Source organism: Phyllostomus hastatus, unplaced genomic scaffold, assembly GCF_019186645.2.
Source record: "Phyllostomus hastatus isolate PE091 unplaced genomic scaffold, TTU_PhHast_1.1 phas_scaffold_216, whole genome shotgun sequence".
In the NCBI taxonomy this organism is placed as follows: Eukaryota; Metazoa; Chordata; class Mammalia; order Chiroptera; family Phyllostomidae; genus Phyllostomus; species Phyllostomus hastatus.
In genome coordinates, this window is record NW_025334018.1 from 6,282,417 (window position 1) to 6,295,856 (window position 13,440).

General features: G+C 43.4%; 1 protein-coding gene across 1 annotated transcript; it reads left to right on the top strand.

Annotated features, from left to right (window-relative positions):
• The first annotated feature begins 9,276 nt into the window (after positions 1-9,276).
• LOC123804522 (keratinocyte proline rich protein) lies at positions 9,277-13,141 on the top strand. The gene is made up of 2 exons (XM_045816878.1): positions 9,277-9,305; positions 10,687-13,141. The coding sequence occupies exon 2, from the start codon at positions 10,715-10,717 to the stop codon at positions 12,413-12,415; it is 1,701 nt and encodes a 566-aa protein (XP_045672834.1). The 5' UTR covers positions 9,277-9,305; positions 10,687-10,714; the 3' UTR covers positions 12,416-13,141.
• The last annotated feature ends 299 nt before the right edge of the window (positions 13,142-13,440 follow it).

Consider the following 13,440-nt stretch of genomic DNA (forward strand, 5'->3'; position numbering starts at 1 on the left):
TGATTTGCGACTATTGTACCATCCTTGCATCCCTGGAATGAATCCCACTTGGTCATGGTATATGATCTTTTTAATGTATTGTTGGATGTGGTTTGCCAGTATTTTGTTGAGGATTTTAGCGTCAATGTTCATCAGTGATATTGGCCTAAAGTTTTCTTTCTTTGTTGTGTTTTTATCTGGTTTTGGAATTAGGATGATGTTGGCCTCATAAAAAGAGTTTGGGAGTCTCCTGTCTTTTTGGATTTTTTGGAATAGTCTGTGAAGGATAGGGGTTAGCTCTTCCTTAAATGCTTTGTAGAATTCTCCTGTGAAACCATCTGGTCCTCAGCTTTTGTGTGTTGGGAGTTTTTTTATTGCTGCTTTAATTTCTTTTGTTGTTATTGGTCTGTTCAGGCTTTCTGCTTCTTTTCCATTGAGTTTTGGAAGATTATATTTTTCTAGAAATTTGTCCATTTCACCTAGGTTTTCAAATTTCTTGGCATACAGTTCTTCCTAGTAATTTCTTACAATCCTTTGTATTTCTGTGGTATCTGTTGTAATCTCTCCTCTTTCTTCTGATTGTATTTATTTGGATCTTCTCTCTTTTTTTCCTGATGAGTCTGCTTAAAGGCTTGTCAATTTTGTTTATCTTTTCAAAGAACCTTCTCTTGGATTCACTGATCCTTAGAATTGTGCTTTTAGTCTCTATGTCATTTGATTCTGGTCTGATGTTGGTTATTTCCTTCCTTCTGCTTGCTCTGGGTTGTCTTTGTTGTTGTTCTTCGAGTTCTTGTAGACGTAGGGTTAGGTTGTTTGTTTGGAATGTTTCTAACTTTTTTAGGTGGGCCTGAATCGCTATGAACTTCCCTCTCAGGACTGCTTTGGCTGTGTCCCATAAGTTTTTTGGGTTGTTGTGAGTTCATTTTCATTTGTTTCCAGAAACCTTTTGATTTCTTCCCTAATCTCATTCTTGACCCATTCATTATTTAATAGCATGCTATTTAATCTCCATGATTTTGAGTGTTTTGGGTTTTTTTCCTTGGGATTGGTTTCTAGCTTCAGTCCCTTGTGATCTAAGAAAATGCTTGGTATGATTTCCATTTTCTTGAAATTGTTGAGGCTTGTTTTGTGTCCTATCACGTGGTCAATCTTTGAAAATGTTCCGTGTACATTTGAAAAGAACGTGTATTGAGCTTCTTTTGGATGGAGGGCTCTGTATATATCAGTAAAGTCCATTTCATCAAGGGTATTGTTCAATGCCACAATATCTTTGTTGATATTTTGTTTGGAAGATCTGTCCATTTTTGATAGTGGGTTGTTAAAATCCTCCACAGTAATTGTGTTGCTGTCCATATCTTTCTTGAAGTCCTCTAAGATTTTCTTTATGTATTTGGGTGCTCCTATGTTGGGTGCATATATATTTACAATATTTATGTCGTCTTGGTGGATTCTTCCCTTGAGTATTATGAAAGTGACCTTCTGGGTCTCTCTTTATGGACCTTTTTCTGGAAGTCTATTTTGTCTGATATGAGTATTGCTACTCTGGCTTTTTTTTCCTGTCCATTTGCTTGGAAGATTTGTTTCCAACCCTTCACTTTCAGCCTGTGCAGGTCTTTTATCCTGAGGTGGGTCTCTTGTAGGCAGCATATGTGTGGGTCAATTTTTCTTATCCATTCAGCTATTCTATGTCTTTTGATTGGAGCATTTAATCCATTTATGTTTAAGGTTATTATTGATAGGTACTTATTCATTGTCTTTTATGTTCATGTGTTCCTCTCTCTCTCTCTTTTCCTTCCCTTCCTTAAAGCAGTCCCCTTAGAATCTCTTGCAGAGCTGGTTTGGTGGAGGTGTATTCTTTTAGACTTCTTTTTTTCTGGAAAGCTTCTTATTTGGCCTTCTATCTTGATTGAGAGCCTTGCTGGGTAAAGTAGCCTTGGTTGCAGACTTCTGGTTCTCAGTACTTAGAGTATTTCTTGCCATTCTCTTCTGGCTTGAAGTGTTTCTATTGAGAAGTCAGCTGTTAGTCTTACTGGGGCTCCCTTGTATGTTACTTCCTGTTTCTCCCTTGCTGCCTTTAAGATTCTCTCTTTGTCTTGAAATTTTGCCATTTTAATTATGATGTGTCTTGAAGTGGGCCTCTTTGGGTTCCTCTTGATTGGGACTCTCTGTGTTTCCTGAATTTGTGTGACTTTTTCTCTCATCAAATTAGGGAAGTTTTCCTTCATTACTTTTTCAAATAGGTTTTCTATCCCTTGCTCTTCTTCTTCTCCTGGTATCCCTATTATATGGATATTATTATGTTTCATATTGTCTTGCATTTCTCTTAATCCCTCTTCATTCTTTCTGAGCCTCTTTTCCTTTTCTTGCTCTTTCTGGGTGTTGTTTTCTACTCTGTCCTCTAGCTCGCTAATCCAATCTTCTGCTTCATCAATCCTGCTTTTCATTCCTTCTACTGTGTTCCTCAGTTCAGAAATGGCATTCTTCATTTCCTCTTGGCCCTTGTTGAGAGTTTCCATTTCCTTTTTCATGTTTATATATTTTGCAGTGAGTTCATTGTAGCTTCTCTCTAGTTTCTGATAGCTCATTGTGAGTTCATTGAACTTCCTGGTAATCATTGTTTTGAACTCAATATCTGATAGTTTAGTTGCCTCTATTTCATTGAGCATTTTTTCTGAGGCTTCCTCCTTTCCCTTCAATTGGCGATTGTTTCTTTGTTTTCTCATTGTTTGTGGGATTCTTCTTGTTAGCCTCTGTTTCTTAAATTGATCTGTTCTGGTTCCCTGTGATTATTGTGTGAGCTTCTGTGGTAGAATACCTGTGAGATTCAGTGGTGCAGTCTCCTTCATGTATCCTGGTGTTCACAACTTTCCCCTACTCTTTTTTGTGATCAGTTGGAGGAGTAAGGCAAAATGGTTTAAGACAGCAAGACAGTATACTATGATATTTACATTAGCAGCCAGTAGAGAAGAGATGGGTTATCCTTTGACTCCTTATAGTGTTAACCGTGATCTTCCACCCCACTATCCACACTTTAGAAAGGATGGAAAGAAGGTAAGACTCTTATTGGGGATGAAAGGATTGTTTGTTAGTTGGATTTAGAAAGCTGTGAGGCTCTGGGAGGTCAGATTCTAAGGTAGAGTTAGAATAAAGATTAGTAAATAGGAGTAGTGTGTAAAAGAATAGAGACAACCCCCACAATAGAATAGTTCAGGAAATTGCAAAGTGGGCTGAGATCAGGTAGGGGTGTTGAGTAGTATTTACAATTGTATGAACTAGGTCTTATTTACAGTAATAGTAAAGCAACAGTCTTTTGGCAGAATTGATGAGATCTAGATAACAAGAATAAGGAGTATAGAACCTTGAGAGGTGTATTAATGGAACACAGATGAAGAATAGTAAATTATCAACACACTGTGATTAAGATAACAGGGGGAACCTATCAAATGACAGTATAACCAGCCAAGCAAAGAAGATTATACAGAAAGAAAAAGGGTACCAAAATACTATTAAAATAAAACATGTCAGAAAAGTGAGAAAATGATAATACAAATTTGCAGTAACTTGCAAGGTTAAAAAAAAGGGAAAAAAAGCAGATGGAGTGCAGGAGAGATAAATTTGGAGTGGAAGGAATAATACTAGGATGAATGGAAGAGAAACATAAGGGATTGAGAGATATAAAAATAATAAGAATTGAAAAATAAAAAGTCACATAAAACACAAGATAAAATCAATCAACCAACAACAGCCAAAAAACCAAACCAAACCAAAACAAAACAATAAAACCTTGTGTTGGTTTCTAACTGGCCAGACCAGTTTTTCTGATCTTGCTGGCTTCAGTAGGCTGAGGGGCTTTTGAAATGCTTATCACTCTTCCCAGGCAAATCTCAGTAAGTCTCTTAGGTACTATCCCCAGGGCCAGCAGGGCACACTCCCTAGGACCAATCCGACTTCCCCGTGCAGGACCCTGGGCACTCCCGAGCACGCTCTCTGGAGCTCACTGCCGTGGTCTCCCAGGCTCCAGGGCCCCGCAGGGCTGCTGTGTCTTTTTGGTTTCAGGATGCAAGTTCCTGGGATTGCAAGGAGATGTGCCCTTCCCCCAAATTCCACCGCCACAAGCTCTATGATCTCAGGAAGCACCCGCAACTTTTTTGGATTCATGACAAAAAACCCTTTTACCATCTGGAGATGGTAAAAGGGTGCACCCATCCACCAAATTTTTGAGTTTCGGGCTCTGGGAACGCACTAAGAGCCATGTCCCTTCTGGGTTCACCGCCCGAGAGTCAGGATTCCCGAGGGGGCGTGCGCTTCCACAGTTCAGCACTGCAGACTCCAGAAACCTGAGAGCGCCCGCGCCCTTTCCTTGATCGGGGCTGCAAGGTCTGGATTTTCCACTGATCCACACTCCCACTGGGCTGGGGGTGTGGCGCACTTCCAGGCCACCCCTGGTGGTGCTGGCTGGAGGCATTCACTTCTCCCAGGGCTATGGGTGGGTACTCACAGCCCCTGGGCGATTGTATCCCAGTCCAACTCCCCTCTCTGTGCCTTCAAGCCACAAGGTCTCCCCTGGTGTTGCTCAACCCCCATAGTCCAGGGAGGGAGCAGCGACTCCACTCTCCCGGGTGCCCTGAGGCAGACCCAGGAGTACCGGGCCTGGGGACTGCAACCCCCCTGGTCCCCGTGCTGATCCCTGGGTCCCTTTTATCCTGAAGCAGTCTCCTTACCGTCTGGTTTTTAAATGATCCCTATAATTTTTGATGTCCTGTTTTCAAAAATGTCTCAGTAACCTAGGCCACTTGCTCTGTTCCTCCACCGATCTGCGAGTTTCCCTCCTCTTCACAGAAGCTGAGCATCACGCTGCCTGGAGTAAAGCCGCCATCTTTAAGAGTCCAGGTTCTGTCATTTCCAAGCTTGTGATCTACAACAAATTACTTCCTCTTTGAACTTTTGGGTTTTTTTTAGTTATAAAATAATGATAATAATATGTACCCACAGGGCCATTTTAAAGATTAAGAGAGTTAACATATGTGAAATTCTTAACCAAGTGACAATTATATAGCAAATGCTCAATGAGCTATGTCTGGGTTTGTGTCTGCTTTCAAGTTGCCTCCATATTTTTAAATTAATGCATCTGTAAGCACCACTATCCCCATACCTCTATGTCTCTTTCACACAATCTACTCCACTCCCAATTTGTACCACTTAAACTTCTATATTTTTTAAAAATCTATAACTCAATATCTATTTATTGCTCTATACTTTATTATAATTGTATCTATCTTTATTTTAATAATTTATAGATAACTCTGTATTCAACTCTCCTGATATCTTTATATCACTTTTGTAAATCATTACATTATTACATATTCCTAGATTTATATCTTTATATTTCTAGCCATTTATATTTCATCCTACATTTCTATTTCTAATCACCCTATCTATCTAAATAGCTTCTATATCTTTCTCTAAAATTAATGACCTTTCTCTGGAGATAACCACTGCCTTTAGCATATCCTTTCTCTTTCTCTCTCTCTCTCTTGTCCTCTATCACTTTGCTACTTATTGCAACTTTTAATATGGCCTTTATACTATCACATATCCACTTATTATATTTCAGTAGATAATGAAACAAATCAATTTATAAAATACAGTATAATATATGCATATGCTATACTTATATGTGTATGATTGTGCATGGGTGTGTGTATGTTTGCATGCATGAAAATTAAATTATTTAATCAACAAGGTGAAATGACACTATGCACTGGGACAGTGCCTGTTTCTGGGGTACAAAGATATATATACCAGAACTTCTTTTCCTGGAGGGACTCATAGGTTGAGTGGAAGACAGGAATGTAAATAATCAAAGAACATGTGATAGCTCTAAGATGAGGTGTGTCTAAAATGCTGCCAAAACACAGAGTGAGTCATAGCTTTGAGGAGCCAGGGAACATTACAGAAGAAATGACGCTGGAGTTGTTTCAAATGATGAGCAATAGTTCCATATATAAAAGAGAGATGGAAGGGTATTCCAGAAAGAGGAAACAACATTTGCAAAGGTCTGCCATAGTGAATATTAAGACATGCATAAGGAATGAAAACCACTATGTATGGCCTCATTTGATTCTTTTTTTTTTTTATGTTGTGGGAGGTGTTGAAGACTGAGAGGCCAGTTTTCTTTTTCAAAGATCAGTCTTGTAGCTATTTTGAAAGTTGCATGGAAGAAGACAAAATAAGAAGCAAAGAAAACAGTGAGAAAACTTGTACCAGTCCATATAGGAGATCATGAAGACTTGAGATAGAGCAGGGGCAGTGGGTATGGACAGTAGGTGATGTAGTTGAGAGCAATTATAAAGTGGAATAAACAGTGTGTGGGATTATATGTTGGGGTAAGGTAGAAGGAGGATCAAGGGTGATTCCCAGGTTTCCAGATTTAAAAATGTTATGAATGAACTTAGAAGGAGAATATTTATAAAGGAAGATAATGAGAAATTTTGTCCACATTGAGTTATTTCATCCAAAAACCAAAAGCCTAAAAACATGTACATGTCTAGGCCACAGTGATGCTTATCTAAAAGGCTAATTTAGTTTGAACACATCTCCAGATAAGGAGTGCCCTTTGTAAAAGTTTTAAACCTCCTGGAGAAACAAAAAATATGCTGTATCTATCTCTGCCTTCAGACAATCTCAGTACTAATTCCTTCTTGAACCAATGGAACTTTCCAAATATAGACTTTCCAAATCTAGAATCTTTCATATCAAAGAAGGAAGAATGTCAGGATTTAGATGCTTTGTTTTTTGGCTTGGTGACCAGGCTCTAAAAATCACATTGTTGAAAACTATCACCTAGTTTCATTCAACTAAAACTTTTACCTCTCCCTCATTGCTGTCTCACTTCTCTGTAAGAAGCAAGAAAACAGGAGTAACAAGGATTACAGTGCTCTTTGGTCTCTGGATTGAACAATATCAACTCATTTTCCAGTAGTTTAAGATGTTTGAACCAAGCCCAATTTCTGCCATCCTTCCACTCATCTATGTATCCATCAATCAACAGATTCATATTAAGTCAGGAATCTAGAAATACCGAGATGAATAAACTAGAAGTTCCTCATTCAAGAAGTGCACATTCTATCAAGAGATGATTGGGAGAGATGCAGCCATTAGGATTCAGTCATTCACATTCTTGTAGAGCCAGTTGGTCTACGTTTTCAGCTTTCCTAGTTCACTTTTTTTGTGACTACCTTCCAGGCCAGTATGAAGTACCAGGGCTATCCAAATTTGGAGTACCTTGGTAAATTGTGTGATCAGAAAAATAAGTTCTCTGTTGTAGTGGAAAGAGTCTTTATCTAGGGCTAGAGTTTCCTGGGTTCTTTGTCTCTCCAATGCCATCATTAGCTTTAGGCCTCCACATACTTCCATTTCTCTCTGGGCTTCAGAATCTTCATCTGGAGAATGACAATGTGGGACCAGATAATTCCTGGTAGTCCTTGTTGCTCTGACATTCTGAAAGTCTCTGATCCTACTCAAGTTTGGAATGGTATCTAGAGACTCCTTTGTAATGAGTGATGGGATCCAGAGCTTGGACTCAGAAGTCAGGTTGATCTGGACAGAGATTTCCTCATGGGGAGGATTTTATAGATATAATTGGCATGTGCACCATAGGTCCTAAAGCACTTTCATACCTATAATCTGTTTATATCTTCAGGAGAACCTGGTGAAGCATTTTCTCTCCCATCTTCCTATGAGAAAAATAAATCCCAGAGTGCTAAATGACATATTAAATGCTAAGCATTTTAGATTAGTTATCTCATTTAATTCACACACAATCCTATAACTTTTCTGATTCTTATTATTCTCTCCTTCTCTTTTTCCTTTTTTCCTTCTCTTTTTCCTCTTATTGCATTTTCTCCTTCTCCTCATTTTTCATCTTTCTGTTTTATAAGCAAGGATTCTGAGGCTCATGAAGGTTAAATAGCTTTCACCCCATTAGCATGCACTACCACGTACTAGCATGTATTAGCACGCACTAGGGGCTCAGACCCACCCCAAACCCCTCTAAATCTAAAGTCTCTGATCACAAGCTTGATCATAATCTTAAATGCCTACAGGAGCTGAAAGTTACAAAAACAAATGAAATTATCCAGGTGGAAGAATTATTTCACTCCCTTTCAATTTCACCAGAGAAATATAAAAACACAGGTAAAGTAATAAAAGGAAGCTTACTGTTTGCACTGCATTGTGGATAGAGTAAAAAAAAAAAGACGGAAAATTACAGAACATCAAAGTCTATCACCTATCTATGAGGGGCAGGTGTTAATAAGGTTGAGGTCAGGTCAGCTCACCTATACCAGATCTTTTGATTCTAGGAGAAAACTGGATGTCTATAATCTTTTTAAAAATCTGTTTCTAAATATTATTACTTATAAAATTATGTAAGCAAAAGTTGTTTAGGCAAAAGATAAGAAGATAACCATCTCAACTGTGTCTGGCTCACAAGATGCCAGTTTATTATTTCTAGCCTACACTGGGCTGCTTGCTCTCTTGAAGGACTACTCCATAGCATTAGCCGTGCACCTGCTGTGAAGCCATCAGGCTGTCCAGCCCGGGACTGGGACACCACAGGCAATCATCGATCCAGCTGTGTCTGCTGCTTGGCCAGGACTTACTTTAAGTGGATGTTAGATATTTTGAGTATCATACTTGACTGGAAGCTTTTGTGTAAAATAGTTGCCTTAATCCTTACAATAACAGCAAAGAAGACTTAATATCTTCATTTTTCAGATAAGTAAACTAATACTTATGTCAGTTATAAAGGCCACACAACTGTAAATAGCCAAGTTGGGATGTTAGACTCAGGTCTAACCCAATGTTCTCTTCGTTTTGTACCTTTGAGGTGATTTTAATTGCTTCTAGTTAGGAAGCTTTTCTTCTTTTATATCCGTCTGGTGAGAATATCAGACAAGGAAGAAGGTAGGGTCCTGGAATCATGTATAAGAGAAAAGATACCTTTGTTACCCCTCTCCATCCCCACCACCAGCTCTTCTTAGGGTGGACAAGTAACACACAGTGTGAAAAAGGAGAAAGAAAAGAAGAATCTTCTCCATAGTCTAGAAGCTTCGGCACTGAAATGAGACACTCCCACACCCTGTAGGTGACTGCAAGGACAAGCATACAGGGAGGGGACCGCCTGCTGGAATGCCAACCTGGGTGATGAGCCAGGCAGATGCCAACCAATTGTCTCATGGTCTAAACCAGACTCATAGCCCTTTATATAAAGACAGGCCTCTGTCCAGTTGCCTCAGCCTGAATGATTGCTTGCCTTGAAGAAGGTGAGTAATGACGGGGTCCTGGGATTGGGGTGGAGATGATGCTCAGTGGGTGCTCAGATTCACAGGGGTGAGACAGAGTGAGGTGAGAAGCTGGGGGCAGAGGACGAGTAGTACATCAACTTGAGGAGAAAGGTCTGGTGGACTTTTAGGGGACATGAGAAGAATATCTGTGGAGACTGTGTGGAGAAATGGGGCACTGAAGTCAGTGCATTTGCCTTCAATAACCCTGGTCTCACCCTCAGGTATCATTTTTCCTCCGTGAGCAGAGTCGAGTGTAGGAGGGTTACCTTCCCCAAGGACATACCTATTTAGATAGTCCCTAGGAATGGAGAATGGAAGGCTTTGTCCTACCTGAGGAGTATTTTCAGTATTTCAGGAGCTTATTGAGAAGTGTTTGGTTGGGGGATTTGATTATCAAACTAGCTTCCCTGCTGTGCTGGTCACTGGGCTGCCTGTATGTGAACAGGTGGATTTGGGGAGGGTGGAGGGAGCGACCCTCTGTTTCTCCCTGGCTGGGTATGGTGTTGCATTATGTGCCTGCACCCCCTATATCATGTTTTAATGCTCCCAAGACGTGGGCTTTACGTGGGGCTGAATGTCAGTCTTGTAACTAGGAATCTGGCACTCTTTTACCCATCTTAATTAAATCTCCCCTGCCTCTCAGAGGAGCTTGAGGGAAAACTTTTCTGAAGCTAGCAGGTGACCGAGGACAGCAACCCACCCCAGCAAGCTGCCTTGTTGGTCCTGAGCCTTCGAAGTCTGGTGTTTTGTGTGTGCCCATGAGAGCCTGTTTAAACAAATCCACCTAAAATAGATTGACTATGGAGAAACAAACATTTTATATTGGGTTTGAGCTGCCCAATAACTAATTGAATTCTTTACTTCCAGTAGATGCTTTGAGAGCACATGGTGCCTGAGAGCTTGCTCTCATATAAATGCACATATATACATGTTTTTCATTTTTGCATGGTGAATGTATGCGAGGAAATTCAAGCCCCTGTGGTTGTGAGCCCACTTTGGACTACAGCCTTGGGACCACGGGTTATCTCTACTTCTGAAGAGCTCCCTCCCACCACTTAGGACCCCAGGAAGTGATGGAAATCCTCTCATCATCACCACCCTCTTGTGCTGGACACTGCTATGCCCATCCTCCAGGGAAAGGGCCTGGATACCAGCAGCCTTGGCTGTGCCCTTGAAGCGATCTCAGATCAGAACCTCAGACAGGTCTTTGGGCACATCCAAGGCAGGTCTCTTAGGCAGTGGTGACTAATCTTGGGTCCAGATAACTCAGTATTCTCCAATGTAGGTCAGAGGTGGGGGAGGAAAGGAAAGGCCAGGGAAGAAGCAGAGCATCTTCTAAAGCTGGTCTCTCATCCCTCAGGTCCTGCTCACACGTCTGCATCGGAACCATGTGTGACCAGCAGCAGATTCCGTGTTGCCTGCCGGTCCCCCAGTGCTGTGTGAAGGGTTCCTCCTTCTGCCCTTCCCCATCCCCCTGTCCCCAGAGCCAGGTGGTGGTTCAAGCCCCTTGTGGGATGCAAATCGTGGAGTGCCCTGCACCCTGCCCAGTTCAGGTTTCCCAGGTGAAGTGCCAAGCTCCCTGCCAGTCCCAGACCATGGAGGTGAAATGCCAGGCTCCATGCCAGTCCCAGACCACCAAGGTGAAGTGCCAGGCTCCGTGTCAGCCCCAGACCACGGAGGTGAAGTGCCAGGCTCCATGTCAGTCTGAGGTTTGCTATGTGCAGTGTGGAGCCCCAGGCCCTGTTCAGACCTGCTATGTAGGTTGTGCTCCAGTTTGTTATACAGAAACTTGCTATGTGGAATGCCCAGTCCAAACCTATGTACCCTATCCAGCTCCCCAGCCTGTCCAGACTTATGTAGCGTGTCCCCCAGCATACCGTGCTCAGGCAAGATTCTGCAGCCAGGGAGGATTCTCCACCCAAGGCCAGTATCAGGGCTCTGTCAGCAGCTGTGCCCCTCAGCGTCAGTCTCGGGCTTCCTGTCGCACTTACGCACCCCAATGCCAGACCCAGGGCTCTTATGGGAGCTTCCCTGTGCAGCGGCGCTGTCGAAGCACCAGCCGATGTCTCCCTCCTCGCCAGCAGCAGCCTTCTTACCGCAGCTGCTCACCACCACGGCGTTCTGAGTCCTACCAACGCAGCTGCATGCCATCAGGATGCATTTCGGGTTCCTATAACTACTGCACCCCGCCCCGCCGATCTGAGCCCATCTACAATAGTGGATGTCCTCGGGGTCCCACTTCAAGTTGCTCTCAGAGATGTGGACCCAAGTACCGAGTAGAAATTTCCTCACCCTGCTGCCCCAAGCAAGTTCCCCCCCAGAGGTGTCCTGTTCAGATTCCTCCCATCAGACGCTGCTCTGAGAGTTGTGCTCCAAGACCCTCCTGGGGCGCCTCCTGCCCGGACCTGAGATCACGTGCAGAGCGACGTCCACTCCCAAGCTTCTCTCCACCCAGGAGTTTTGACCAATGTCCAGAGCCATCACTGCCGCGACGTCCACTTCCTGCGCCACGTCCATGCCCACGCCCAGAACGATGGGCAAGTCCAGAAAGATGCGCAAGTCCAGAACGATGCGCAAGTCCAGAGCGCCACCCGTGTCCACCACGGCGACTTTCAGAACCCTGCCTGTCTCCGGAACCAAGTCCAGCGCCACGTCCAGCCCCACGTCCAGCCCCACGTTCAGCCCCACGGCCTCACCCAGAGCCACATCCACAGCCCTGTGAGCACCCAGAGCCTTGTCGAGAGCCAATTCCCCTTCCACCACCCTGCCCAAGCCCAGAGCCATATGTGCAACCTCGGAGCTGTTTCAGCCCAACCCTAGGCCCAAATTCAATTCCATGCTCAGGAAATCCAGGCTGTCTTGAGTCCCATCCAGGCCGCCTGGACACCGAGGGCCCCAGCTACGGCCCAACCTGTTATAACCAGTGTGGAGAGAGCGGTGTTAGCTATGGACCTTGTGATGTGTTTCCAGAGCCGCGGGGTCTGTGTGGTTATGGAGACCAAGGTGGAGCCTTTGTTGGAGCAAAAGGTGGGGCCCCTGCTGGAGCTAAAGGTGGGGCCTCTGTTGGATCAAAAGGTGCCTATTTTTAAAGGAAGCATGGCTGAAACATCCCTGCTCCTGCCATGAAAATGTCGCTCCACCTTTCTCAGCACTCAGTTTCTGCATTCTTATTTGCAACGTTCCGAAGATAGCCAGGGCTCCCTGCTTCAGAGGTGATGTCCAAATTCCTTTGCATGTCATCACGGGACCCACACCTGGGTCTCAGACACCTCTGCAGCCTCACATCTGGCTCCTCTCCAGTACACACCCTCAGTTCTCGTCGGACCAGTCTCACCACCAGGGCACATCTTAGGTGTTCCCCAGGACATACCTCCCATATCCCTGCCTCCAAGCCTCTGTTCATTCCCCAGCCCCCATTCCTGGGCCACTTCTCTGCTACTCCCAACATCTGAAATACAATCCATCTTTCAAGACCTCTTCCTTGGAGCCTTTCTGCTTGTTCCTACTCATAGAAGCCTGCACTGACTACCTAGAACTCACTGCATCATGTATACCATTCATTTGGCAAGTGCCTTACAACATCTCTTGAATTATTTCACTTCTCAGATGTGTCTGTCTTACCTGCTTACCTAGGTTGTACACTCCCATTTGAGTGGAGTCAGAATACCCATAAAGTCCCTTGCTTCTCCTGGGGTTGGTAGCTACTTAGCAAGCCTAGTCGGTTGGCAGCTTGAGCCATAATCTATCTTGATGGGCAACCCCAAGACCGGGACAAGAGGAGGACATGTAACAATAAAGATGATGCTATACTCAGATCGTGCATCCTATGTAAAGCCTGTTTGTTATTCCTTCCTGTCTGGGATGAGCTTTTACTTTCTCTTTATTACTTTTTTCTTGGGTTTATTGCACCCACAACTAAACTTTCTTTAGACTAGACCAGGTAAGCTTCTTTGTGGTTTTCTGTCTCCCTTCAGGGTCTCTGGCCCCTGTGGGGAAAGGATGAATGAAAAGGCACAAGGACTGAGGAAGCAGGAAAGAGTACTCTCACTCCTCAGTCTAGGAGTAAAGGTCTTCAGGCCTGCATTGGTCAGGTCCCCCAGCTCTGGGGCCATAG